Source organism: Chelonia mydas, chromosome 2, assembly GCF_015237465.2.
Source record: "Chelonia mydas isolate rCheMyd1 chromosome 2, rCheMyd1.pri.v2, whole genome shotgun sequence".
In the NCBI taxonomy this organism is placed as follows: Eukaryota; Metazoa; Chordata; order Testudines; family Cheloniidae; genus Chelonia; species Chelonia mydas.
The window spans coordinates 698793-723437 of NC_057850.1; the positions used below are offsets into that span (position 1 = coordinate 698793).

Here is a 24645-nt window from a genome sequence, read left to right on the forward strand (position 1 = left end):
TTTTGCAGCCCACCAAATACAAGAGAAAGCTCATGAAGAGAACAAGGACCCATGCATGGTGTTGTTGACCTAACCAAAGCTTTCTATATGGTGAAACACCTTCATAAATTCGACTGCCCAGAGAAGACGATTGCTGTAATCCGCTCACTTCATGATGGTCAGAATGATGGAACGTGGTGACTCAGAGGCCTTCCCCATCACCAATGGCACCAAACAAGGATGTGTAACGGCTCCCATCCTCTTTGCCGTTGCCTTTTCAGCCATGCTCTTGTTTGCATTCCAGGACTTTGATAGAGGTGTACACATCTGGTTTAGATTGGATGGGGTGGGGGGTTGGGGGGTCTATTCAGTGTTCAACTCAGGGCCTTCACCAAGGTAACTGAACAACTGCTAAGAGAGCTCCCGTTTGCTGACAACTGTCCCCTCACTGTGCAGACACTCAACAACATTCTACTTATCGTGGACCGCTTTGCCTATGCCTCAAAATGCTTCGGTTTCACAATCAGCCTGAAAAAGACAGAGGTCATGTACCAGTCCGCACCAGACCACCAGCACCATGATCTCATCATCACAACTGACAACACAGCCCTCAGTCAAGGCAATTCTGCTACCTGGGCAATATACTTTCCAGCAATGCTATGTTGGATGAGATCACTCAGCACCTCGTAAAGGCCAGCTTGACATTTGGCAGGCTCGCCCATAGGCTCTGGAAGGAGCATGGAATCTGCCTCAGAACCAAGATAAAAATCTATCGCACTGTTGTACTCACCTCGCTCCTCTATGGCTGCAAGAAATGGACGTGCTACCAATACCTCAAACAGCTAGAGAGCTTCCACCTTCAATGTCCAGGATCTATCTGCAACATCAAGTGGCAGGACAGGATCCCTAGCACTGAAGTCCTTGAGAAGTGCCAAATCCTTGGCATTGAGAACATGCTCATCAGGGCTCAACTTCTGGGTCGGACACATGATCCACATGGAGGTTTCCTGTATACCAGAAGCGGTACTCTACTGCCAGCTGAGCACAGCAATTCGCTCTAAGGTTCGACCCATCCTCAGATATCAAGATACCGCAAAGGCTAACCTCAAAGCATGCAAGATAGACATGAAAACCTGGGAACTCATTGCACTAGACAGACCCAGATGGAAAGGTCTGCAACATGAGGCTGTGTCCACTTTTGAGGTCTCTGCAAGAGAAGAGAACAAGCCAATGCTTCAAACCCTCCCCTCCAACTGCATTTGCAATACATGCACTTGCATTTGCAAATCCAGGATCTGACTCACTTCCCATGTGAGAAGCCATAAAAATCAGTAAACCCATAACTTAAGTCAACACTAGCTGAATACTCCTCAATCCAAGTGACAGGAGAATCCAACAATATGCCAGTAAAACTTTACCTGTCGACCAGGCCTTACAGCAATAGTTTTCAATGATTAAAGCCCTGTCAGCGTTGCTTCAGTAGAAGATCTGACTGTAAATACAATGTTACAAAATAACTGTATATATTGTGTACATAAAATGTTCTCAATTCACAATAAAATGCAGTTTGCTATGCACTTGTCCTTATCCAATTAAGGAATCACAAAAAATGTCCACAGCAGTGGACAAGTATCAGTTCTGCACACAATTCCCATTTAGTAAAGAGCAGTATTTAATGATAGCACATCCATTTCTCAGAGTCAGAGCTGAACTTTATTTAAAAATATTTTGACAATAAACCATATAAAAATAAAAACTAGTTACAATGGCAGGAAATTGGGTTTTCTATTTCCTGAAGCAAGTCCAAAGCTCTCTCTAGCGACTGCCATTAACTTCTGCAGCATCTCCGCTTCTGTTTACAAAAATTAAGATTGTAGGTCTTATGATTGCAAAGAAAAATATCTAAATGTGACCCAAGTGTAACTGATGCCATGATTTCTGCCCAGGTCTGCATATGGTCAACTCTGGTACTTCTGTCAGTGTTCAGAAGCTTTGCCAAGTTGTAGCATGTCAATTACTCTGCTGCAGCTCAGCAAAGCTATGAACCTGGGCAGATGCACTATTAATACAGCTCTATTCCTGAGACACAGTTTGAGATGTTAAACTACTGTTCAAAGGTGGGTCAGTCTAAAAAACTGTTTTCCCTTTTTCAAAACTGCAGTACATGGCTGCTGAGAAATGTAGACTATAAAGCCACAAGAGAGAAGGACAAACAAGGTAAAGGCTTTTACTCAGAAGTGCGGAGCAGCAGCACCTCCCATTGAAGTCAACAGGACGTGCAAGTAAACAGCAAGTGCTCAGGGTTTAGCCTCTCCCAGTTAAGGCTGATTAAGACAACAAAATTAGCGTACACAGAAATAGTCTGAATTGTTCAGAGCTATCAGAAGGATGCAGACACAAGAGGGCAGAGTTAAGGTGATGCAAGCAACTCACAGTTCAGTATTTCCTGACTTCTGAGTGCTTAAACCTGTAACTTTAATGATCTCAAATTTACTAAGGAAGATTTTACAATACATTCATTTGTGACACTGGAAACAGATGAACAATAATCAAGTATCAGAGGGGTAGCCGTGTTAGTCTGTATTCACAAAAACAACGAGGAGTCCGGTGGCACCTTAAAGACTAATACATTTATTTGGGCATAAGTGGGTTTTTTATCCACGAAGCTTGGAGCTGAAAGTAACACAATCATAACAGCCCCTGTTTAAGTCAAATATTGGACTTGTTTCATTTGGCAGGCACAAAATAAGCCAACCGTGTGGCAAAACTACGCTGCATGTCTGTATAAGGTAGATATGTTCATGTGACATCTCTTCAGGATTATCTCAGCACCTGAGGTCACCAAAACATCATATCCTACTCCTTTGATGACCTGCATAGGATTGAAGTATTTATTGAGGAGCTGCAAATGTGGGGTGATGACTGCATAATCATTACACAGTCTCTCTCAGTGTTTTCTGCAGTGTGCCAAAGGAGTCAAAACAAATGCGAGATCAGGCTCACTGAGATTAGTTATGTACGTGTGCCCAGTGACAAAGGAACTAAAACAGCTCCAAGATAGGTGAAGGCAAACAGAAATGTCATAAAACAAGGTGGCCTTGGAGAAAGCTACTTGTCTTCACCTTCAAGACCATTAACATCTTATCTCCCTTTCCTATCATCTCTCATGCACTACTGAAAGGTCGATTCCAACGTCCATTGCCCTCGTTACGTTTTCAAACAAGCACCTTTGTGCTTTCTCCCATGCTGACACTCACACTTGGAAGAAGTTCCCTCTAAACATCCACAAAACTAAATTATCCTCCTTCAAAAAAAGTAGATAAATTCATGGCGGATAGGTCCATCAATGGCCATTAGCCAGGATGGGCAGGGATGGTGTCCCTAGCCTCTGTTTGCCAGAAGCTGGAAATGGGCGACAAGAGATGGATCACTTGATGATTACCCATCCTGTTCATTCCCTCTGAAACACTTAGCATTGGCCACGGTCAGGAGACAGGATACTGGGCTAGATGGACTTTTGGTCTGACCCAGTAGGGCCCTTCTTATGTTCTCCTTCAAAACCCTCCTTGAAACTGTCCTTTGCTGTGAGGCCTCTATAATACAGCCCCAAGATCACAGCCTGCTATGCTGACTGATACTGACTCACCCTTTCCTTGTACTCCCCTGGCCATTGTCTCTTGTCTTATATAGTCTGTAAGCTTTTTGGGTCAGGGACTGTGTTTTCCTTTGTTTGTACACCACCTAACGCAACGGGGTTCTGGTCCGTGACTGTGGCTCCTAGGTACTACAGTAATAATGTCACATGCTAAACCCAATTCACCATAGCCATCTGAGTACCAAGAAGGGAAACAGAGCATGAGATGCCTTATTCTAACTAGATACGAATGCTGAGGTCAAAGTTTTTGTGTGTGCGTGCATGCAAACAAACACAGGAAACAATACAAAAGAGCCACTGAATCTATATGAGAGATTTCTGACTGTCACCCGTCCAAGGTTAGTGCAGATCTTTTAGATTTAAGTCATTTAAGCTGTTTTGAAACTGAGCTATTGCAAATCACACTGCTCCTCACCACACACTATAAACCACAGTTTGGTCATGAAAAGAAAAGGAGTACTTGTGGCACCTTAGAGACTAACCAATTTATTTGAGCATAAGCTTTCGTGAGCTACAGCTCACTTCATCGAATGCATTCAGTTTGGTCATGAGCGTCAAGGGAGCAATCTTTAGTATTGTTTGAGTATCACAATACACCGCATTGTCAAAAGAACAAAAACCTTGGTAACAACATCTAACAAGCTTCCAGAGCCAGAGACAACTGACACTGACAACATTAAAAAAAGCTAAACACTAGGAAACTAGAACAAAAGAAATGCCAGGACAAGAATGCCAAGCAATTACCCTCCACCCCATTGCAAGTAGGAAGAATGTTAGATTCAAACTAGAATGCGGCAGGCCACCTGCCAAGGAAACAGCTGTATCAGCAGCACCAGTGTCACACCTCATGACACCCGAGGGTCAGTACAATGAGAGGAACAGAAGACATAGAATCATAGAATATCAGGGTTGGAAGGGACCTCAGGAGGTCATCTAGTCCAACCCCCTGCTCAAAGCAGGACCAATCCCCAACTAAATCATCCCAGCCAGGGCTTTGTCAAGCCTGACCTTAAAAACTTCTAAGGAAGGAGATTCCACCACCACCACCCTAGGTAACGCATTCCAGTGCTTCACCACCCTCCTAGTGAAAAAGCTTTTCCAAATATCCAACCTAAACCTCCCCCACTGCAACTTGAGACCATTACTCCTCGTTCTGTCATCTGCTACCACTGAGAACAGTCTAGATCCATCCTCTTTGGAACCCCCTTTCAGGTAGCTGAAAGCTATCAAATCCCCCCTCATTCTTCTCTTCCGCAGACTAAACAATCCCAGTTCCCTCAGCCTCTCCTCATCACTCATGTGTTCCAGTCCCCTAATCATTTTTGTTGCCCTCCGCTGGACTCTTTCCAATTTTTCCACATCCTTCTTGTACTGTGGGGCCCAAAACTGGACACAGTACTCCAGATGAGGCCTCACCAATGTCGAATAGAGGGGAACGATCACGTCCCTCAATCTGCTGGCAATGCCCCCATTTATACAGCCCAAAATGCCATTGGCCTTCTTGGCAACAAGGGCACACTGTTGACTCATATCCAGCTTCTCGTCCACTGTAACCCCTAGGTCCTTTTCTGCAGAACTGCTGTCTAGCCATTCGGTCCCTGGTCTGTAGCGGTGCATGGGATTCTTCCGTCCTAAGTGCAGGACTCTGCACTTGTCCTTGTTGAACCTCATCAGATTTCTTTTGGCCCAATCCTCCAATTTGTCTAGGGCCCTCTGTATCCTATCCCTACCCTCCAGCGTATCTACCTCTCCTCCCAGTTTAGTGTCATCTGCAAACTTGCTGAGGGTAAAATCCACACCATCCTCCAGTACTTGTGGCACCTTAGAGACTAACCAATTTATTTGAGCAGAAGCTTTCGTGAGCATCCGATGAAGTGAGCTGTAGCTCACGAAAGCTTATACTAAAATAAATTGGTTAGTCTCTAAGGTGCCACAAGTCCTCCTTTTCTAATTACTGACAGATATCCAGCACCCTGACCTCAATCCTACCCCTACTATTTAGTGCAATACACGCAGGGGGCCCAGTTATGGATCAGAGCCCAGTAGTGCTAAGCACTGCACAAACCAGAAGACAGTTTCTGCCCCACAGAGCTCACAATCTAAGGCAGGGGTGGGCAAACTTTTTGGCCCAAGGGCCACAACTGGGTGGGGAAACTGCACGTAGGCGATGAATGTAGGGCTGGGGCAGGGGTGCAGAAGGAAGTGCGGGGTCTGGGAGGGGGTGTGGTGTGCAGAAAGGGGCTCAGGGCAAGAGGCTGGGGCGCAGAGGGGTCCAAGGTGTACGAGGGGGCTCAGGGCAGGGGATTGGGGTGTGGAAGGGTGCAGAGTGCAGCAGGAGACTCAGGGTAGGGGGTTGAGGTGCAGGAGGGGTGCGGCTGGGCGCTCAGGGCAGGGGGTTGAGGGCTCAGGAGAGGTGTGGCAGGGGATTGCAGTTCGGACTCTGGCCTGACGCCACCTACCTGGAGCAGCTCTGGGGTGGCAACAGCACGCAGCGGAGCTAAGACAGGGTCCCTGCCTGCCCTGGCCCCACGCCGCTCCCGGAAGCAGCCAGCACCACGTCCCTGCAGCCCCTGGGGGAGGCGGGGACAGAGAGCTCCGCGCACTGCCCTCGCCTGTGGGTACCTCCCCCAAAGCTCCCATTGGCCACGGTTCCCCTGCCCCCTCCCCCAGGCACCGCAGGGACGTGGTGCCGGCCGCTTCCAGGAGCGGCGTGCGGCACCACGGGGGTGGCAATCCCGCGGGCCAGATCCAAAGCCCTGACGGACCAGATCCAGCCAGCAGGCTGTAGTTTGCCCACCCCTGGTCTAAGGCTATGTCTACACTACACAACCTATGGCAGCGTAGCCCGGAGCACAGGTGCAGCAAATGCTAACAAAAAGACTACTGCCAGTACAGGAACGCCATCTCCCTGAATGAGATTAGCGATGCCCACAGAAGCTCTCGTCCCTTGGCATTGTGGCATGTACACCAGGGGTTTGGTCGGCATAGCTCCGTGGCTAGGGGTGTGGGTTTTTCACACCTCTGATTGACATAGCTATGCCAGCATATGTTTTAGGTGTATGGCAAAGCCTTGCTCCATTTGCACTTCAATCATGGGTTGGGTGAGTCTCCAGCTCAAGCTTTGGCTAACAGTATTTGATTATTTGCATCAGGAAGCTGTAAAAGCAACCCCTGGAAGGAGTGGATACTGACTCCTGCTATAGGACCTTAGCCTTTGCTAACCCCAAGTTGTGTGTGGCCCCCAGCTCTCTCCTATGTCAGACCTTTATCACAGGTGGTCTCACTGAAGGGCCTGCGGGGAGCAAGAGAGATCCCCAGCTCCCTATGGGTTGGAGCCATGACCAGCCCCTTGAATGCCTCCTGTTGTCACATACCATGTTAGAGTAACTGACACCCCATTCCCAATAGAGGGGGGAGGGAGGGACGGAGGGCTCTAGGCATGTAACAGCCTATTAGGGAGGGACAGGGAGCCAGCTGTCCTCCTGCTATCACACACACAGACACTTTCAGCCAACCTTGGACTCAGGCAGCAGCTTCCAGCCACACATAAGGGGCTTGATGAGTTTGTAAATATCCTCCTCAGGGAGTAAGGCTATCACAGGTGCCCAGTGAGCCAAAAACAAGCTGCAAAGGAGCCTGGGAGCCCCTAGCAGCGTCACCAAAGCTAGATGCTCAGGCACCTCCAGGGCTGACAAAGGCCAAGGCCAACCTGCATCAGAGGAACAACAGAGTCACAAAGACAACCAGGGCCATCTCAACTTCTACCCACAGGTACCCTTTCATCCACAGAGCCACTTCAGAGCTCCCCTCTCACACTCAGTCTGTGGGGAGGGTGCCCACATTGGCCCTTTGTTACTCGGGCTTCCTGACTTACTTGCTTTCTATAATTCCCCAACCCTGCCCCTCTGGCTACCTGCATTAATGTCAGTAAAGCCCTTAGGATTAAAAGCAACTGGGCTCTAGGGTTTGGGACAATGCCCTCAGGATCTGATGGAGGCCAGACTGGGAAGCCACAGACTCAAAAGAGGATGCTTGGAATTTTGAAAGTGTTCCCCAGTACCCTGCATTTCCCACAGAGAGCCCCCAACCCAGCTCAGCCCCCTCCACTGGTCACTCATTCAACCAGATCCGGTGGAAAATGAACAAGGAGAAAGGGACAGTGGATAAAAGGATAAGACTAGCTCTTTGAACTGACAATGAATGAAGCAGCTTCCCAGCAACAACAAAATCCCCAGGGCAGGCCCTGAAAAGCCGGCCATTCTCCAGACAGGATTAAGCACCAGAACAGTCAGCCACAGACAGCACAGCGGGCAGCCCCTTCCCCACAAAGGGACAGTCCCTAAATGAGTCCACCAGTGTGTGACTATGCCAGCACTTGCTGGTTCCCAGCAAGAGGCACATTAGAGGTAGGTCCATTGGTCTGACGTGGGACAGCAGGAGGAGGGGGAAGGATACAGTGCTAGCTCGACTCATTGGCGTGATGCAGTATGGCAAGGGTTGGGGGGAAGCGAGGATACAGAGCCAAATGGTTACAAACTGCTGGGGGTCAGTCTGACAGCCAATGGGGCAACAGGAAACTGGAGCCACAGCGCCAGGATGGCATGGCCAGAGCTGAGTGCCCTTTCTCAAATCACATAGTAACAGGACTCTAAGCCAGCCCTTGCTGTGCCCTCCCCCACCCCTTGGATCTGAATGTAACTTATTCACGTATAGCCAAGGAGAGGGAGGATGCAGAGGACTTTGACCACTGAGTTACAGGTCCCTAGAACTAACTCTCTCTCTGGAAGAGAGTGGGGAGAATATGAATGTCTTCCCAGATTGGCTTCATGATTCTTCCTTTTCTGAATCAGTTCTCAAAAATACTACAAGATGAGGCTGAAGGAGGCCTGTTCTGTCCGAGGCTATAGCACTAGCTGCCGTTCCGCCTCCCCTGCTGATCGCTTCCGGAAACAGAATGGGTCCCTATCCCAGGTTACAAATCTGTGATTTGGGAGGTTACTATATGGTGTCTGACCCTCATATGTGCTACTGAATTTGCCCATTTCACACTTCAGTAACCAGTCCAGCCCCCTCATCGGGTACAGCAGCCTCATCCAGGGAGAGAGCCCCCCAGCACAGAGGGGACTTTGTTCCCTAATACTCAAGGGTTCAGCAGCCCACTGCTTTTATCCCTCCACTTTCATCTAATTGACAGTCCCCACCCCCTCCAACCTGCACACAGTGAGGAGAGGTTTCCGAGTAGCAGCCATGTTAGTCTGTATCCGCAAAAAGAAAAGGAGTACTTGTGGCACCTTAGAGACTAACAAATTTATTTGAGCATAAGCTTTTGTGAGCTACAGCTCACTTCATTGGAGAGCAATCCCTAGGCCGGGAGGGGGAAGGGCACGAGGAATCCCCAGTCGCCTTTCCAATTCTGCATGGGAGAATGACACTCATTGTTCTGCAACACAGACAGCTCCAGGGAAACAGGTTTCACAGCCCGGACCCCTCCTAGCAGACAGCGGGGACCATGTGGGGAGGCATGTCAAGTGACATCAGCTTGGGGTGACATTTGCCTCCTGAGTTAAGTGGGTTTGGAGTCAAATCCATGGCATGCTTCGTCCTTGAGCCCCCATGAGAGGGGACTCCCAACTGGAGCAGAGCAGCAAGGGAGACATTCCGCTGCCTCACAGCATTTCAAAGACTCCCTGAGCCAGAGCAGCTGCAGAAGCCATGATTAAGATGGAGCTCTCTGTATGGGGCAACCTCTGAGATACGGAGGTGGAATGTGTAGGAGATAACCAGTATGACCGCTAGAGACCTGTGTACAACCTGCATTGTAAACAAGTTATTTACAACTTACAGGAGAATAGTGCCAGGCCCAAGGGGTTCAAAGAGCTACTGTCAAAGTCGACTGAGCTCTGCCCTTCAGAGTGAGGAGACTCCCAGGCTCCACCAGCCACAAAGAAGCTCTTGGTTCTCTCCCCCTTTCGTATTAAATAATACTTCATCACCTCAATGTGACCCAAAGGCTGCACTGTGAACGAGGCCCAGAGGTATATCAGGCTCTGCTCGGCAATACACAACATCTGGGCTCTCTCAGAAACCAAGTCAACAGGCACTGTTTTTCCAGATCCCAGTTCTGCAAACCTCTCCCCTGCCTGGGATCAGAATAACAAGGCAGACTCTGTCCTGTTTACAGCTCATCAGCCTTAGGAGAATCTTCAGGCCAAGCTCTGCCAATGAAGCTCCATTGACTTCAGCATGACAACGCACCCGTAACTAAGGGCAGGATTAGATCCTGTAGCTAGAACATAATTAACAGTTCTGCTGCACTGCTATTCATGAGCCAGAACAGAGCTCAGCTCCCCAACCAATTACTGGGCCGGACTGGCGACGCAGTGCTCCGAGAGAGAGCACCTAGCGCCCCGCCCCATCACTGGGCCGGACCAGGCTGGCTGCACAGAGCTCATAGGAGTAACGTAGCAGAATTGTATATTTGTCACTGAAATGAAGGGGGAGGCTCAGACAACAGCCGGGTGCTTGGCAGTAAGATGTCACACAAGTGGCTCCTCCTCAAGGTGCTCACAGATATTATTTTCCACTCCTCTATTTCTGTGTAGATGTGGACCTTTGTATGTTGCAAGTTTGCCTCAAACACACGGCATAAAATCTGCTGGGTGTTCCCCGTGGCCAAGTCAACAGTACTGCAAAACCTGCACTTCTGCCTTCCCAGCCTGTGGGACTACGGGGCCAAGCATGATGCCACATCAACAGAGGAAGCAGACAGTAGGAACTGTCTCTTTCTGGACTGCGTAGGTGGAATCCTCTTGCTTGGGGAAGGCAGGCTGCATTGGTGACACCCAGCAGGGCTGGGAGCAGAGACTGTAGAGCACAGACAAGATCAGATCATTCCTAAAAGATTCTCCCTGTCTTGCCCATTTCTCCCCTCCAAGCAACCGTGCTCAGAGCCAGCTCCTTGCACACCCAGACCATGGAATCAAGGAGGACCTAGCACATGTTTGGGACTCAGTCAGCCAGCCAGTCCCTGCAGGCTACATAATCTGCCTCAACAAATTTCAGAGTGGTAGCCATGTTAGTCTCTATCAGCAAAAACAACAAGAAGTCTTCGTGGCACCTTAGAGACTAACAAATTTATTTGGGCACAAGCTATCGTGGGATAAAACCCACTTCATCAGATGCAAAGTAACAGTCCAGCTTCTAGCAGTGACCCATCCTTCTGCCAACACAAACTAATGATCAGGGAGAGTCGAGCCTAAGCACCACACTACTTCAAACGCCAACACACATATACACACACACACACACCCCGGCATTGAGAGAGGAATCCCAAACAAAGTGCACTCCCAAGCCAGTCCCCCTTCGCTTTCACCCACTGCTGTGGTTTGTCTTAGCCCAGCCCCCCCGCTACAGTGGGAGAGATGGGGATGCTTTGCCCTGCTCTAGGGCTGCCTGTCAGAGTATTGCACAGGTTTTCCAGCCATTAAATTCAACCCTCGAGAAGGCAGGTGTAACACATAGGATCACCTGGCACTGAAAATGCTAATGCAATTCTGGAACGCATAACACAGGGATCTCAAGTAGGAGTAGAGAGGTTGTATTACCTCTGTATTTGGCACCAGTGAGACCGCTGCTGGAATATTGTGTCCAGCTCTAGTGTCCACCTCTCAAGAAGGATGTTCTTGAGTAAGTAGAGAGGGGTCAGAGAAGAGCCACAAGAATGATTAAAGGATTAGAAAACGGGCTTTATAGTGAGAGACTCACGGAATTCCATCTATTTAGCATAACAAAGAGAAGGTTAACGAGCACCTTGATCACAGTCTATAAGTACCTACATGGAGAACAAATACTTGATATTGAACCCTTCAGTCTAGCAATGGCTAGAAGTGGAACCGAGACAAAGTCAGAGTGGAAATAAGACGTAAGTTTCTAATAGTGAGGGTAATTAACCATTGGGGCAACTTACCAAGGGTTGTGATGGATTCTCCATCATCAGCATTTTTAAATCAAGATTGATTGAATGCTTTCCTACAAAATATGCTCTAGTTCAACCAAGAATGACTTTGGTGAAGTTCTATGGTCTGTGTTATGCAAGAAGTCAGATTAGAGTATCACAGTGGTCCGTCCTGGCTTTATAATCTATGAAATGCAACTCCCTCTGAACAGCAGCTGTTCAGACAGGGATCTCTCACCTGGTGCCAAAATGCCGCATCCTCTGTTGTTGGGATACAGCAGCTGCTTAACAGCTACATAGTAACACTACAAAACAGTTTAGAAGAGTGAAAGGGCAGAGGGAATATCTAATTGAAATGGCAGAGGGAATTCAGAAGTAGGATGCAATTACCCAAACTGAGATTTTGTCAAGACAATGGGGTTAGTTAGCACACCTACTCCTGTGAGAAAGCCCAAAGGACCATGAATAACTATGAGAGATCGCAATATCAGTTTTAAGTCCCATTTGAAAGACTTCTCCAGCATCACAGCACCCCTAGCACAGGACTGGCGCATGGGGTCAGTTCTGAGTTCATTTCCTCTGGGGCACCTGGCGTTGGCCACTGTCAGAAGACAGAATGCTGGGCTAGATGGACCTTTGGTCTGACCCAGTATGGCCGTTCATATGAATCAGATGGCAGAGCATCCCCTAGTCAGCTCCCCACCCCAATCCCTGTAGTACCTGATGTCCCTTGGAGGTCCCCCCACCCACATCATAACATTAATCAGACCCAACCAATCTTGCTTAGATAACAAGATCCCCGCACAAGGGGGTGCAGATCCAGGGTGGGGGAGATGCTAGGCTAGCGAGAGGACACCTAAACCAGTAACAAAGGCAGTAGCTCAGTGACAGAGCCCTGAGCAGAAACGGATGATACTCTGCAGCAACCAAACCACATGCACAGCAGCGCTCACCAGAACCTAGGGCTGCAGTGAGGAGAGCAAAGGTAGGACACACTCACCAGTGCTGCAGCACACGGAACAAGACAAAAGCAGACTAGGCTCCAAGCACGCGCACACACACCAGAGTACAAAACCCCAAAACCAATGGGAGGGGTACGTGCACATGGGCTGAGAGCAGAGGAGTACCCAAACACCTGTGGGCTGACTGCTCCTTGGCAGCAGTGACACAGCCCCCTGTAATGCAGATCAGCCGGATTTCCTGCTATTTAACCCCACATATCAGGCCCTAAGGAATGTGTTTCAAATACATGAAAATACTTAAATGCCAGGAAAACATTCCAGCTAAGACACAAAGCAAGCAGTCTCAGAGCCCGAGGCTCTCCAGCTGATTCTTCACAGGCACCTCAGCAGGAAACTGGGAATTTAGCCCCCCTCTGGGGTGGAATGCAGCAGCTGTTTCACAGCTATCTGCAACATTACACAAGAGTTTAGAGCAGAAGCAAAGTGGATTTCCAGGTCCAGATTAAACTTCAAGGGAATTTAGGTTGTGAGAAGAAAAGCCCCGAGCTAGAATTTGGCCAGGACACCAGGGCTAACACTTTACTCCTGCAAAGTACTGTGGGATTGTTACTGACCACAACTGCTCAGGGCCTCAATTTAAATCTCACGTGAGAGACAGTAGCATCAGCAGCACAGTACCCCCTAGCGCCACGCTGGGGCATTACGGTCAGCACTGACTGAGTAAAGACAGCCCCTACTGCCACTCCATGGAGCACAGCACCCCTCGAGCACCACAGTGGGGCACGGGTCTGTCACGGACTCAGAGGGAAGAGTGCCAGCTGAGGCACCGCCATTTCTTGCTGCTGCTGCACCCTGCAGGGTGCATAAAAATCAATGATTTAAAAAAAAAAAAAAACCTGATTTTTTTTATTTAAATCGGATTTTTGAGGAGAAACCTATCTAAGGATAGTTTTAATCAAGATATCTTTGAGCTATAATGTATCTCATCATGGAATAGGGATTATAAATTCTAATTCTACAGTATGAGACAATATATACAACATTTTTCTTAAACATTACATGAAAAGTGAGCTCTAATAGTTCATGGATGAGGGACCCGATCTCATGGGACTCCAGGGGCTTCTGTATAGATTATTTAGGTTAATTTTTCTATCTACCCAATGGGACTCAGTGTTCAGTCTAGAAGATACCATCAGAGATGCTTAGTTTTGCAGTTCTCAAACTGTGGATTTGTATCTCCAGAGGTAACATGCTTGTTAACAGCAAAAATGTTTTAAATAAATAAATAAATGAAGAGGTGAGAAATAACAGACCTCAACCCTATTGTCCCTCTGCAAATTTGTGTACACAGAGTCAATCCCTTACCTCTCTCTAAAAGTGCAAAGTTTCAAAAAGTTTAATGAATAGAAGATTGTAGGGGGCAGAATAGATCTGGACAAGGAGAAGAAGTCTGGAGATAAATGTGAGAAGGGAGGGACAGGCAGTAAAAGTGAAACAAAAGTGAAACTGTTTGAGCAGCATATTCCAGAAGTCTTGAGGTCTTTCTGAGTGTAGACTTCATTGATTTGAGATCTACCATACCATTTCCTAACTAGAAGGGAAAACCTAGAATGGCAGCAGTCCGTAAGAGAGACCCAGTTTGGGTCTCATCTATCTCTGAGTTGTGAAGAGTATGTATTAAGGTTATAACAACCAACAAGAATGCACTTTTATGCATTCCATGATTAAATCGAGTCTTCCTGACTAGTGATTTAAATCAAATCCACCCTGGCACCCTGAACATTCACTGGAGATCTCCCATCCAAGTACTGCCCAGGCCTGAACCTGCTTAGCTTGAGAGATGAGTCTAGATCAGTGGTTCCTAAACTTGTTCAGCCACTTGTGCAGGGAAAGCCCCGGGCGGACCGGTTTACCTACCTGCTGTGTCCGCAGGTTCGGCCGATCACGCGCTGCTTCCAGCAGCTCCCATTGGCCCGAAGCAGCGAACCGCGGCCACTGGGAGCCGCGATCGGCCGAACCTGCAGACGAAGCAGGTAAACAAACTGGCCCGGCCCGCCAGGGACTTTTCCTGCACAAGCGGTGGAACAAGTTTGGGAACCACTGGTCTAGATCACAGCAGAGGGTGGACCACAGCTGACAAAGCAAAAATTTACAAAAAAGTCCAAGAAATATCCAGATCTCCGCTCCTTGTTGCTTATCTGCTCTATCACAGAGAGATAGCTGTAGCTCACGAAAGCTTATGCTCAAATAAATTGGTTAGTCTCTAAGGTGCCACAAGTCCTCCTGTTCTTTTTGCGGATACAGACTAACACGGCTGCTACTCTGAAACCTGCTCTATCACACACACCCTTCCCCTCAATGATGCCAGCCACAAAGGTCCATGTGTCAACTGCTCTCACAAATATCCTCATGCTTTCTTCCATGCCAACCTTATGTATGGAAGGCCCTTCCTGCACTGATCCGTCAGGCTACTACTCCCTCCTTCCAAATCCTCTCCAAATCTACTTCTGCCAGGACTCCTACAAGGAATCAGCCATTAACAACAGGCCAGCTGAGCAGCCATGAATACGCAATTATTTGCTTGAACTATACCAAAACAACTGTCAGTGACTGAGAACCCTCACGGTATGCAATAGCTACTCACACACACACTTGGTGCATCTTGTTTGCAATTGGATTACAACTTCAAGGCAGAGGTCACATCATCCTATGTGTTTGTGGAGCACCCAGCACCACGAGATGCCATTCCTCATGGGGGGGCCTTTGCGAGGCACCACAATACAAATACCAAAGATCTACCTCTGAAAGGAAGAAATGGGCTGAGAATGTGAGAATGACAGGATAGTTGGGAGTCAATGACCCCACGCAGCCTGAACTTAGCACAACAAGGAGTGCGGTATTCAGAGAGTGCAGTAACACAAGGCGTTAGAATGCAGCGAAGCAAATTTGGGGGAATGAAGAAATCTCATGGGGGCCCTGGGAAGAAGAATTAAAATCCCCCTGAGTGGGAGAAAGCAGTGGGGGCTCCTCAGACACCATTAGGCACAAACGATTCCTCTGAAAATGAAGAACGCAGAGAATAGGAAGGTGGATTGTAAGGGACCAGCTCAGAGACATGGCTAAAATGGCCTGAAGCCAAATGGAAGAGGGAGAGGTAACAAAGCTTCACAGGATCTACAGATGGACAAGGCCCAGAGATCACCTAGTTCATCTTCCTCCCCACACATGACGGTCCAGCTATCATTACCTCTCACTACGCTGCTCCCTATATTTATCAATGTCATGGTTCAAGGAGACACAGCCAGATACATCTGCAAAAAGCAGCATGAATTACTACAGTCAAGTGGAGTAAGGAGGGATTATATAAACAAACACAGAAAAGTAGGTCCAGCAACCAGAGGGGAAGGGACCCAACCATTTCTAGAGCCCCTGAGATACCGAGTAAGTCACAGTCTGGCTAGCAGGTAAAGGAGGGAGATTCTGTGAGAATAACTATCACGAAGGAGCTGACAAGGGGATCCTCAAATATATAAAGATGTAGCAGGCAGCTGGCCCAGGGCTGCCTGTATCTCAGTGGGTGCAGGAAGTTAGCTAGTGAAATTACTGAGAGGAGAGATTCAGCGGGTGCAATGAAAGCCCCAACTGGTCCCTGAAAAAGGACTGAACAGAACCTAACTAGTCTTTCCCATCTCTCTGCCTCCACCCTTCCTTGCTTTGTACAGGGCCCATATAACGGGCAAGCACAGCATGAAGGCCACCCTGGGCAGAGAGAGATTTCTGCCATTGAGTCCAATGTAACTGAGTACACAGCAGCCTGCATAGCTTTGTGATCCTGCTGCTCCCAACCCGCCTCTACTGTTACACTAATTTGTGCTTTGTCCTAGAATGAGTACTCCTTGGTGTATCCCATGTGTCTGTACACTGCCCAACACACTGATCTTGACTCTGGCCTCAGAACCCCCACAGATGGGGGTATCAATCCACATTTCATATATTCATTTTCGTATAGTTTAAGGCCATAACGGATCATTATAATAATCTAGTCTTGATATGAAGACATCAAGAGATCGAGAATTCACCACTTCCATAATTCTGAGGCCAGAAGGGGTCATTGTGATCATCTAGTCTGATTTCTCTATAACACAGGCCGTAGAACTTCCCCTAAATAATTCCCAGAGCATGCCTTTTAGAAAAAACATCCAATCCTGATTTAAAAATTGTCAGTAATGGAAAATACACCATGACCCTTGGTAAATTGTTCCATGGGTTAGTTACCGTCATTGATACAAATTTACACCTTATTTCCAGTCTGAATTTGTCTAGCTTCAATTTCCAGCCATTGGATCATGTTAGACCTTTCTCTGCTAGACTGAGGGGGCTATTAAATATTGGTTCTCCATGTAGGTAGACTGTAATCAAGTCACCCCTTAACCTGCTCTTTGTTAGCTGAATAGGTTGAGCTTCACTTGGTAATTTGTTCCAATGGTTAATTAACCGCACTGTTAGGCACAGACTTTAAATTTGAATTTTCTTGCTTTAAGTTGCAGCCATTGGTTCTTGTTATGTCTCTCTCCACTGAATAGATGAGCACCTGGCATTTTCCTCCTCTCAAGGTTCTTATACACTATAATCAAGCCATATAATTTTTTTTTGATAAACTATAATAGATTGAGCTCTTTCAATCTCTCACTATAAGGCATTTTCGTCAGCCCTCAACTCATTTGTGTGTCTTTTCTCCAATTTTTCAACTTCCTTTTTTAAAATGTGGACACCAGAACTGGACACAGTATTCCAATATTGGTCTCAACAATACTGTATTGAGATTTAAAATCACCACCCCACTCCTACTCCCCTGTTTATATATCCAAGGATCATATTAGCTTTTTCTACCACAGGATCGCAGGGGGAGCTCAGTGGAGGTTCTTGTCCACTGTTATCCCTGAAATCTTCATCAGAGTCGCTACTGTCCAGGATTTGACAAAAGGGAAAGCTGTGGCAGAGGGGAAGGGATGAGTTGAGTGAGGAAACCAGCTGCTCAGCCTCAGACAGGACCACTACAGCAGCAGCTGCCCCAGCTACACCTAACTTAGAAACACAGGCTATGTTGAAACACAAAGGTTGTGCCAATTTAACTAAACTGATTCCTAACACATTCAAGCACCAATCAAACAAAAGCAGTTTCTAAGCTGAATCTGTTAAATTACTGCCACTTGTGTGTTTAGACAAGGCCTGAGATGCAGAGAATTCCACACAAAGACCAAGGGGACCTGCTCATTGCCCACCCTCCTTTCCACAGGGCAGCAGAGTGCAACACGGCAGTACAACAGGCAGGACGGGAAGAGCTGAAGCCATTGATTAATCTTTGCTGGCTGTCTCCCTCCATACCAGGGAGGGGCTGAGTTAGTGCTGAGAGATTAGAAGGAGCAGCTTTACTCCTCCACAGAAGTAAATAAAAACCCAGAAGCCTCCACCCAGGTCCCAGCAAAATAAAAGCTGATCTTAATTAGCCCAGCAGAGGCCTCGTCTGGCCTTGGGTTTCACACAGCTGGGCTCAGAGCTGCAGGAGCCCAGCCCGTGGACAAAGGAGGTACCTCCTGCCCCAGGCCAACTGCAGTGAAGCAGGAGGGAACTCTACAGTCAACAACTCCCACCTACCAGGAAAGGGCCCTGCTACTGATGCAAACAGCAGGGAGCCAGAGCAGGAAGGAATCTATGCAAAGCAGACAGAGCTTGCCAGTGCACCCACAAGCATCATCCTAACTTCCCTCCTCCCCACTAGGAGCCAGCAACGAGAGCTCTTTGGACCAGCTGCAACCTGGAACCCACAAGGGAGGCACCTTCTGTCCTGGGTCAGTGTCACTCCAGGAGTTTGGGCAGGAAAGAAGTGCTCAAAGGATCTGGACCCCACACGGTGAGTCCCCACGGCTACATTCCTTTGTCTCCTGCAATCCTCAGCATGGAATATGAGCAACTTTAGCCTTCGCTTCTCCAGCCACACTTTCCATGGTGAGACCTCAGCTGCCATGTTTAATTTGGATGATTTCCCAAGTCAGACACTACCCATGGTCTCCCACTGCCAGCTCTCCTCCTCCTCAGTCACTCAGCACGGCAGTCATTCTTACATGTCTGGTGTCAAGCTTGGTTCCTTGTCCCAGCTCCTTCCTTCTCTCCATGTAACTAGTCTGCCTGCCCAGGCTTCCATCATCTCCCACCTGCTAGTGCAGCCTCCCATCCTCACATCTCCCATCGCTGCCCCTCCAAGATGCAGCTACCCAGTAACTTCTCTATTACTTTCAATCCTGCCCAATTGCACCCTCCTCCACAGTCCCGCTCTCTCTGCTCCACCCAAGCTTCTTCTGACCTCTCCCCATCAACTTCTTCACCCACCCACTCTAGACTCAATGCCTTCTTTTATGACTCTCCCTACGCATGGAAGAGCCTCTGAATCTCTGTTGACGAAGCTCCCTCCCTGCCCTGCAACAAAACTTTCTTGCTAGACTATGCTCATGCCATTCAGTATTGCATTCACCCGCCATGAACTGGTCACAGAGACTGGATTAAATGATCTAAGAGCCCCTCACAACTCTAATGCAAGAATCTGACCTGCTGTGCTTGCAAACTAAGCCCCTAAGTACAGGGACGTGCTATTTGTCCCCCTGCTGTATGCTGCTGTGTATACTGACAGTCCTGCAGAAGTCATCCTACAAAGGCTAAAAAGTGCAGGTGTCCGTGGGAAACAGAGTGCTTCCCTTCCTGGAACTCAGGCACTATGGAGATGGGCACAGGGCAATTATAAAACCCTAAAAAGATTCAGGGGACTAAAGTTATCAGGCCACATAGAACTTAACATTTCAAACTAAGGCTTGATCTTATGTCAGTATAACTACGTCGCTCAGGGGTAGAAAATCCACCCCCCTGAGCGACGTAATTTTACGGACCTAACCCCTGTGTAAACAGCGCTCTGTCAAAGGAAGGGCTTCTCCCGGCAACACAGCTACCACCTCTCACGGAGGTGGATTAACTATGCAAACGGGAGAAGCTCTCCGGGTCAGCCTAGGTAGCATCTTCACTAAGCACTGCAGCAGCACCAGAACAAGAGCAGCTGTACCCCTCGTTGGTGTAAGTGTAGACGAGCAGAAGAGCCATCAGAAAGAGCTCTGGTAGCGAGTCCCCGGGATGGGACAGCACCACCAGGAGGGACAAATGCTCCCAACACACAAATCAAATCTATCCTTGCAAGCTGCTAGAGCCCAGTCCAGCCGCCACAGAGGAAATCTGGATTTACACATGGTGGGATTCTCCAAGGGGTAGGTAATAAGAGCAGGTGAAATGGAAAAGGTGCTAGGAGGAAGTGAGGTACATTTATTCAGACTTTTACCAAGCGCCCTCCATCCCCGCACCAACCCTAAAGACGAAGTTGCGGAAACTGAACGGGTGAGGGGTCAAGCCTGTTCAAAGCAGTCTCAGCCCCAAGAGAAGGCAGAAGTTTGAACCAGACCAAGAGCCTTTCCCACTGACCCCAACATTTGAATGGGTTGGGGTTTTTCAGGAAAATTTCTATAGGGAAATAAAGATGGATTAACTACAACCCCTCCAGCTCCTTATTCCCTGCCCCCATACACCAAATTCCTTCTATTTAGAGTCTATCGATGCCTCCCAGAGCCTCCCTGTTACCTGTACACAACCCCACGGCTCCCCAATATCCCCCGTTACCAGCATCAGCTTGCTATTCCCGCTGCCTTGCCCGGTTACCCGCTCTGCTCGCCAGCCAAGCGCTCCTCTTTCACCCAGCCCCACAGCGGCACAGGCGCTTCCCCCTTTCCAGTGCTCCCCACCCGCGGCGCCCCCGCCCCAACCCCAGCGCTTCTGCGGTCACGCCCCCTCCAGCGCCCCCCAGTACCCCTCCCCCGACGGCTCGCCCACACCCTTCCCACCCTGGCCCCGCGCCTCCAGCCGGCCCCCAGGCCCGCGGCCCCGGGACCCCCAGCTCCCTGCGGGCCGGCCCGCCCCCGACACGGGCTCCCGCCCCACCCAGCGGGCGCCGACCTTGGGCAGCTCCCGCAGCTGGTTGGCGTCCAGCAGCAGCTCCTCCAGCGAGCGGCTGTAGCGGTAGATCTCCTCGGGCACGGCCTGCAGCGAGCAGTGCCGCCGGTCCAGCGCCTCCACGTGCCGGTTACAGCGCCACAGCGGCGGCATGCAGCGCAGCATCCTGCCGGGCGGCCGCGCGGCTCCGGCCGGCACAGGGGAGCGGGCCGGGCGGCCGCGCCGGGGCGGCTCGGGGCTGGGGGGGGCGGAGGCGGCCGCGCCGGGGCGGGGCGGGGCGGAGGCGGGAGCCGCTGAGGGGCAGGGCGGGGGGGGGGGGGGGAGCGCGCTGAGGGGCGGGGGGGGCGGCCCGGGGCCGGGGCCGCTGAGGGGCGGCTCCGGGAGGAGGAAGGGCCGGGCCGGGCCGGGCCGGGGAAGGGTCCCGACGCTCCGGCTCCGGCTCCTCCTGGGCGGCCCCGGGTCTCAGTGGCCGGGGAGGCGCGAGCTCCGCATGGCCGCCACGCTGGGCCTGGTTCCCTCAGACTCAGGCCGCGGCGGTTCCGACTCCAGCCCGGGTCGCTGCAGCGCTCGGGCCCCGCCGGCTCCTCAGGCCGCGGCCGCTCCGCCCCCGTGATGGGTCCTGGGAATCCGAGTCTGGTCATCTGGAACTACGGCTCCCAGCATGCCCCGCGGCCTCCCGCCCCTCCCGGAACTACGGCTCCCAGCATGCCCCGCGGCCTCCCGCCCCTCCCGGAACTACGGCTCCCAGCATGCCCCGCGGACTCCCGCCCCACCCGGAACTACGGCTCCCAGCATGCCCCGCGGGCTCCCCCGCCCCACCCGGAACTACGGCTCCCAGCATGGCCCGCGGCCTCCCTGCCCCACCCGGAACTACGGCTCCCAGCATGCCCCGCGGGCTCCCCGCCCCACCCGGAACTACGGCTCCCAGCATGCCCCGCGGCCTCCCGCCCCTCCCGGAACTACGGCTCCCAGCATGCCCCGCGGGCTTCCCCGCCCCACCCGGAACTATCGCTCCCAGCATGCCCCGCGGCCTCCCGCCCCACCCGGAACTATGGCTCCCAGCATGCCCCGCGGGCTCCCCCGCCCCACCCGGAACTATCGCTCCCAGCATGCCCCGCGGGCTCCCCCGCCCCACCCGGAACTACGGCTCCCAGCATGCCCCGCGGGCTCCCCCGCCCCACCCGGAACTACGGCTCCCAGCATGCCCCGCGGGCTCCCCCGCCCCACCCGGAACTACGGCTCCCAGCATGCTGCGCGAGATTCGTGGCCCGGTGGGAGGACGCTGAACCGACCCCCTGGGGGCCGCAAATGTCACCCCTGAAAGTGGGAACCCCGCCCCCCCCCGGCTACTAGCCCCCAGCCCGTCTGCAGCCGCCGGTCCCCTTCCCGCCCCCCCCAGACCCTCCCCTCCGCCTGCCATCTCCCTCCCGCCCCAGACCCTCCCCTCCCCCTGCCACCTCCCACTGACCCTCCCTCTCTTCCCCTCCCACCGCCCCAGACCCTCCCTCCTGCCACCTCCCTCCCTTCCCCTCCCACCGCCCCAGACCCTCCCCTCCCTCCCTTCCCCGCCCCCCCAGACCCTCCCCTCCCCTCACCGCCCCCCCAGACCCTCCCCTCCCCCCCGCCACCTCCCACCGACCCTCCCTCCCGCCACCTCCCTCCCTTCCCCGCCCCCCAGACCCTCCCTCCCTTCCCCTCCCCTTCTTTCCCCTCCCCCTGCCACCTCCCACCGACCCTCCCTTCCCCTCCCGCCCCCCCTGCCACCTCCCTCCCCCCGCCCCCCCAGACCCTCCCTTCCCGCCCCCCCGCCACTTGTTGACCCCAAAGCCCACCAATCAAATCAGTTCTTCCCACAGCTAGCCTCGCCTCTGCTCCTGCTATAGTTCTACGGGTTCATCCCCATCCCATCCAAACATACACGTACAGCCCCTGTCCCAGTTCCGGTTTTGCAGTGGGGGAGCAGGGAGGAGAAGCAGAGGAGCTGTCCCATTGCTCATAGGAGGAGAAGGGGAGCAGAGCTGCCCAGTCCTGGTGGACTCTTTCTGCTTCCTCCCTTCCCCTTTGACTTTAGCAAAGCTTTTGACACGGTCTCCCACAGTATTCTTGTCAGCAAGTTAAGGAAGTATGGGCTGGATGAATGCACTATAAGGTGGGTAGAAAGTTGGCTAGATTGTCAGGCTCAACGGGTAATGATCAATGGCTCCATGTCTAGTTGGCAGCCGGTGTCAAGTGGAGTGCCCCAGGGGTCGGTCCTGGGGCCGGTTTTGTTCAATATCTTCATAAATGATCTGGAGGATGGTGTGGATTGCACTCTCAGCAAATTTGCGGATGATACTAAACTGGGAGGAGTGGTAGATACACTGGAGGGCAGGGATAGGATACAGAGAGACCTAGACAAATTGGAGGATTGGGCCAAAAGAAACCTGATGAGGTTCAATAAGGATAGGTGCAGGGTCCTGCACTTAGGACGGAAGAATCCCGTGCACTGCTACAGACTAGGGACCGAATGGCTAGACAGCAGTTCTGCAGCAAAGGACCTAGGGGTTACAGTGGACGAGAAGCTGGATATGAGTCAGCAGTGTGCCCTTGTTGCCAAGAAGGCCAATGGCATTTTGGGATGTATAAGTAGGGGCATAGCGAGCAGATCGAGGGACATGATCGTTCCCCTCTATTCGACATTGGTGAGGCCTCATCTGGAGTACTGTGTCCAGTTTTGGGCCCCACACTACAAGAAGGATGTGGAGAAATTGGAGAGAGTCCAGCGAAGGGCAACAAAAATGATTAGGGGTCTGGAACACATGACTTCTGAGGAGAGGCTGAGGGAACTGGGATTGTTTAGTCTGCAGAAGAGAAGAATGAGGGGGGATTTGATAGCTGCTTTCAACTACCTGAGAGGTGGTTCCAGAGAGGATGGATCTAGACTGTTCTCAGTGGTAGAAGAGGACAGGACAAGGAGTAATGGTCTCAAGTTGCAGTGGGGGAGGTTTAGGTTGGATATTAGGAAAAACTTTTTCACTAGGAGGGTGGTGAAACACTGGAATGCGTTACCTAGGGAGGTGGTAGAATCTCCTTCCTTGGAAGTTTTTAAGGTCAGGCTTGACAAAGCCCTGGCTGGGATGATTTGATTGGGGATTGGTCCTGCTTTGAGCAGGGGGTTGGACTAGATGACCTCCTGAGGTCCCTTCCAACCCTGATATTCTATGATTCTATGATTCCTGCAGCAGCTCTGACTGGCTGCTCTTCCCCAGGAGGTGGTTCTGCCCCAGTCAGAGCTGAAATTTGTGAAAGTGTTGAAGCTTCTTGTGTCATCGTTCTCACATGGGCTCCAGCCCCAGCCAAAGTTGTGGGAGTTGGCAGCGCTGTGTACAATACACCCACCCATTACATTAAAATAACCTAATGGTTTCACTAACAGAAGTCGGTCCTATAAAAGCTATTACCTCACCCACCTTATGTCACTAACAGTTGCAAATTCAAGCACTCTAAAGTTAAGAGATGCCATTAGTAAAGTTGCCCATGGAATCTTAACTTGGGCCCATTGGGTGTATATATTATGATACAACATATAATTACATGATCACATACTATATTTCTCACAGGACCTTGCCTCATTCAATACACAAGATGGATTGTGGTCCCTGAATGAACAAATATTCAAAATGTTGTTTTATCCCCGTTATTCATTGTGTGGCCTCCATTTTTATTTACTGTACACCATTCAAACCCTGCTCTAAAAATTATAAATTTCCTCACGGGCTTTTCTATGACACTCAGCTCTGTAGTACTGAAGTGCTTCACAATCATCAGTGAACTAGTGAAGCAAGATCAACATGAGCTCCCAGTGCAATACAATTGGCAAAGCGATCTAATGCAATCCTTGGGATGTATAGATTAATAGATTTTAAGGCCAGAATTGAAAATTAACTCATCTAGCCTGACCTCCTGTATAACACAGGCCCTTCGTATAAATAGGGAGAGTAGTTAGTAGGAGTGGTAGATGATTTCCCCTCACAGTACAGTGTTAGTAAGACCAGTACTGGAATACTGTGTCC

At 50.5% G+C, this 24645-nt stretch overlaps 1 protein-coding gene across 48 annotated transcripts in view; it reads right to left on the bottom strand.

Annotated features, from left to right (window-relative positions):
* The window catches only part of SCRIB (scribble planar cell polarity protein), a 240891-nt gene extending 220051 nt beyond the window's left edge, over window positions 1-20840 (bottom strand). For 39 of the 48 annotated variants that reach the window (XM_037891689.2, XM_037891716.2, XM_043538871.1 and 36 more), the window contains exon 1: window positions 20597-20840. In XM_037891689.2, the coding sequence (XP_037747617.1) occupies window positions 20597-20758 (162 nt within the window). In that variant the 5' untranslated portion in view covers window positions 20759-20840. The remainder of the gene's footprint in view (window positions 1-20596) is intronic. The other 9 variants (XM_043538880.1, XM_043538883.1, XM_043538877.1 and 6 more) reach the window with 2 other exon arrangements.
* Between the last annotated feature and the right edge of the window lie 3805 nt (window positions 20841-24645).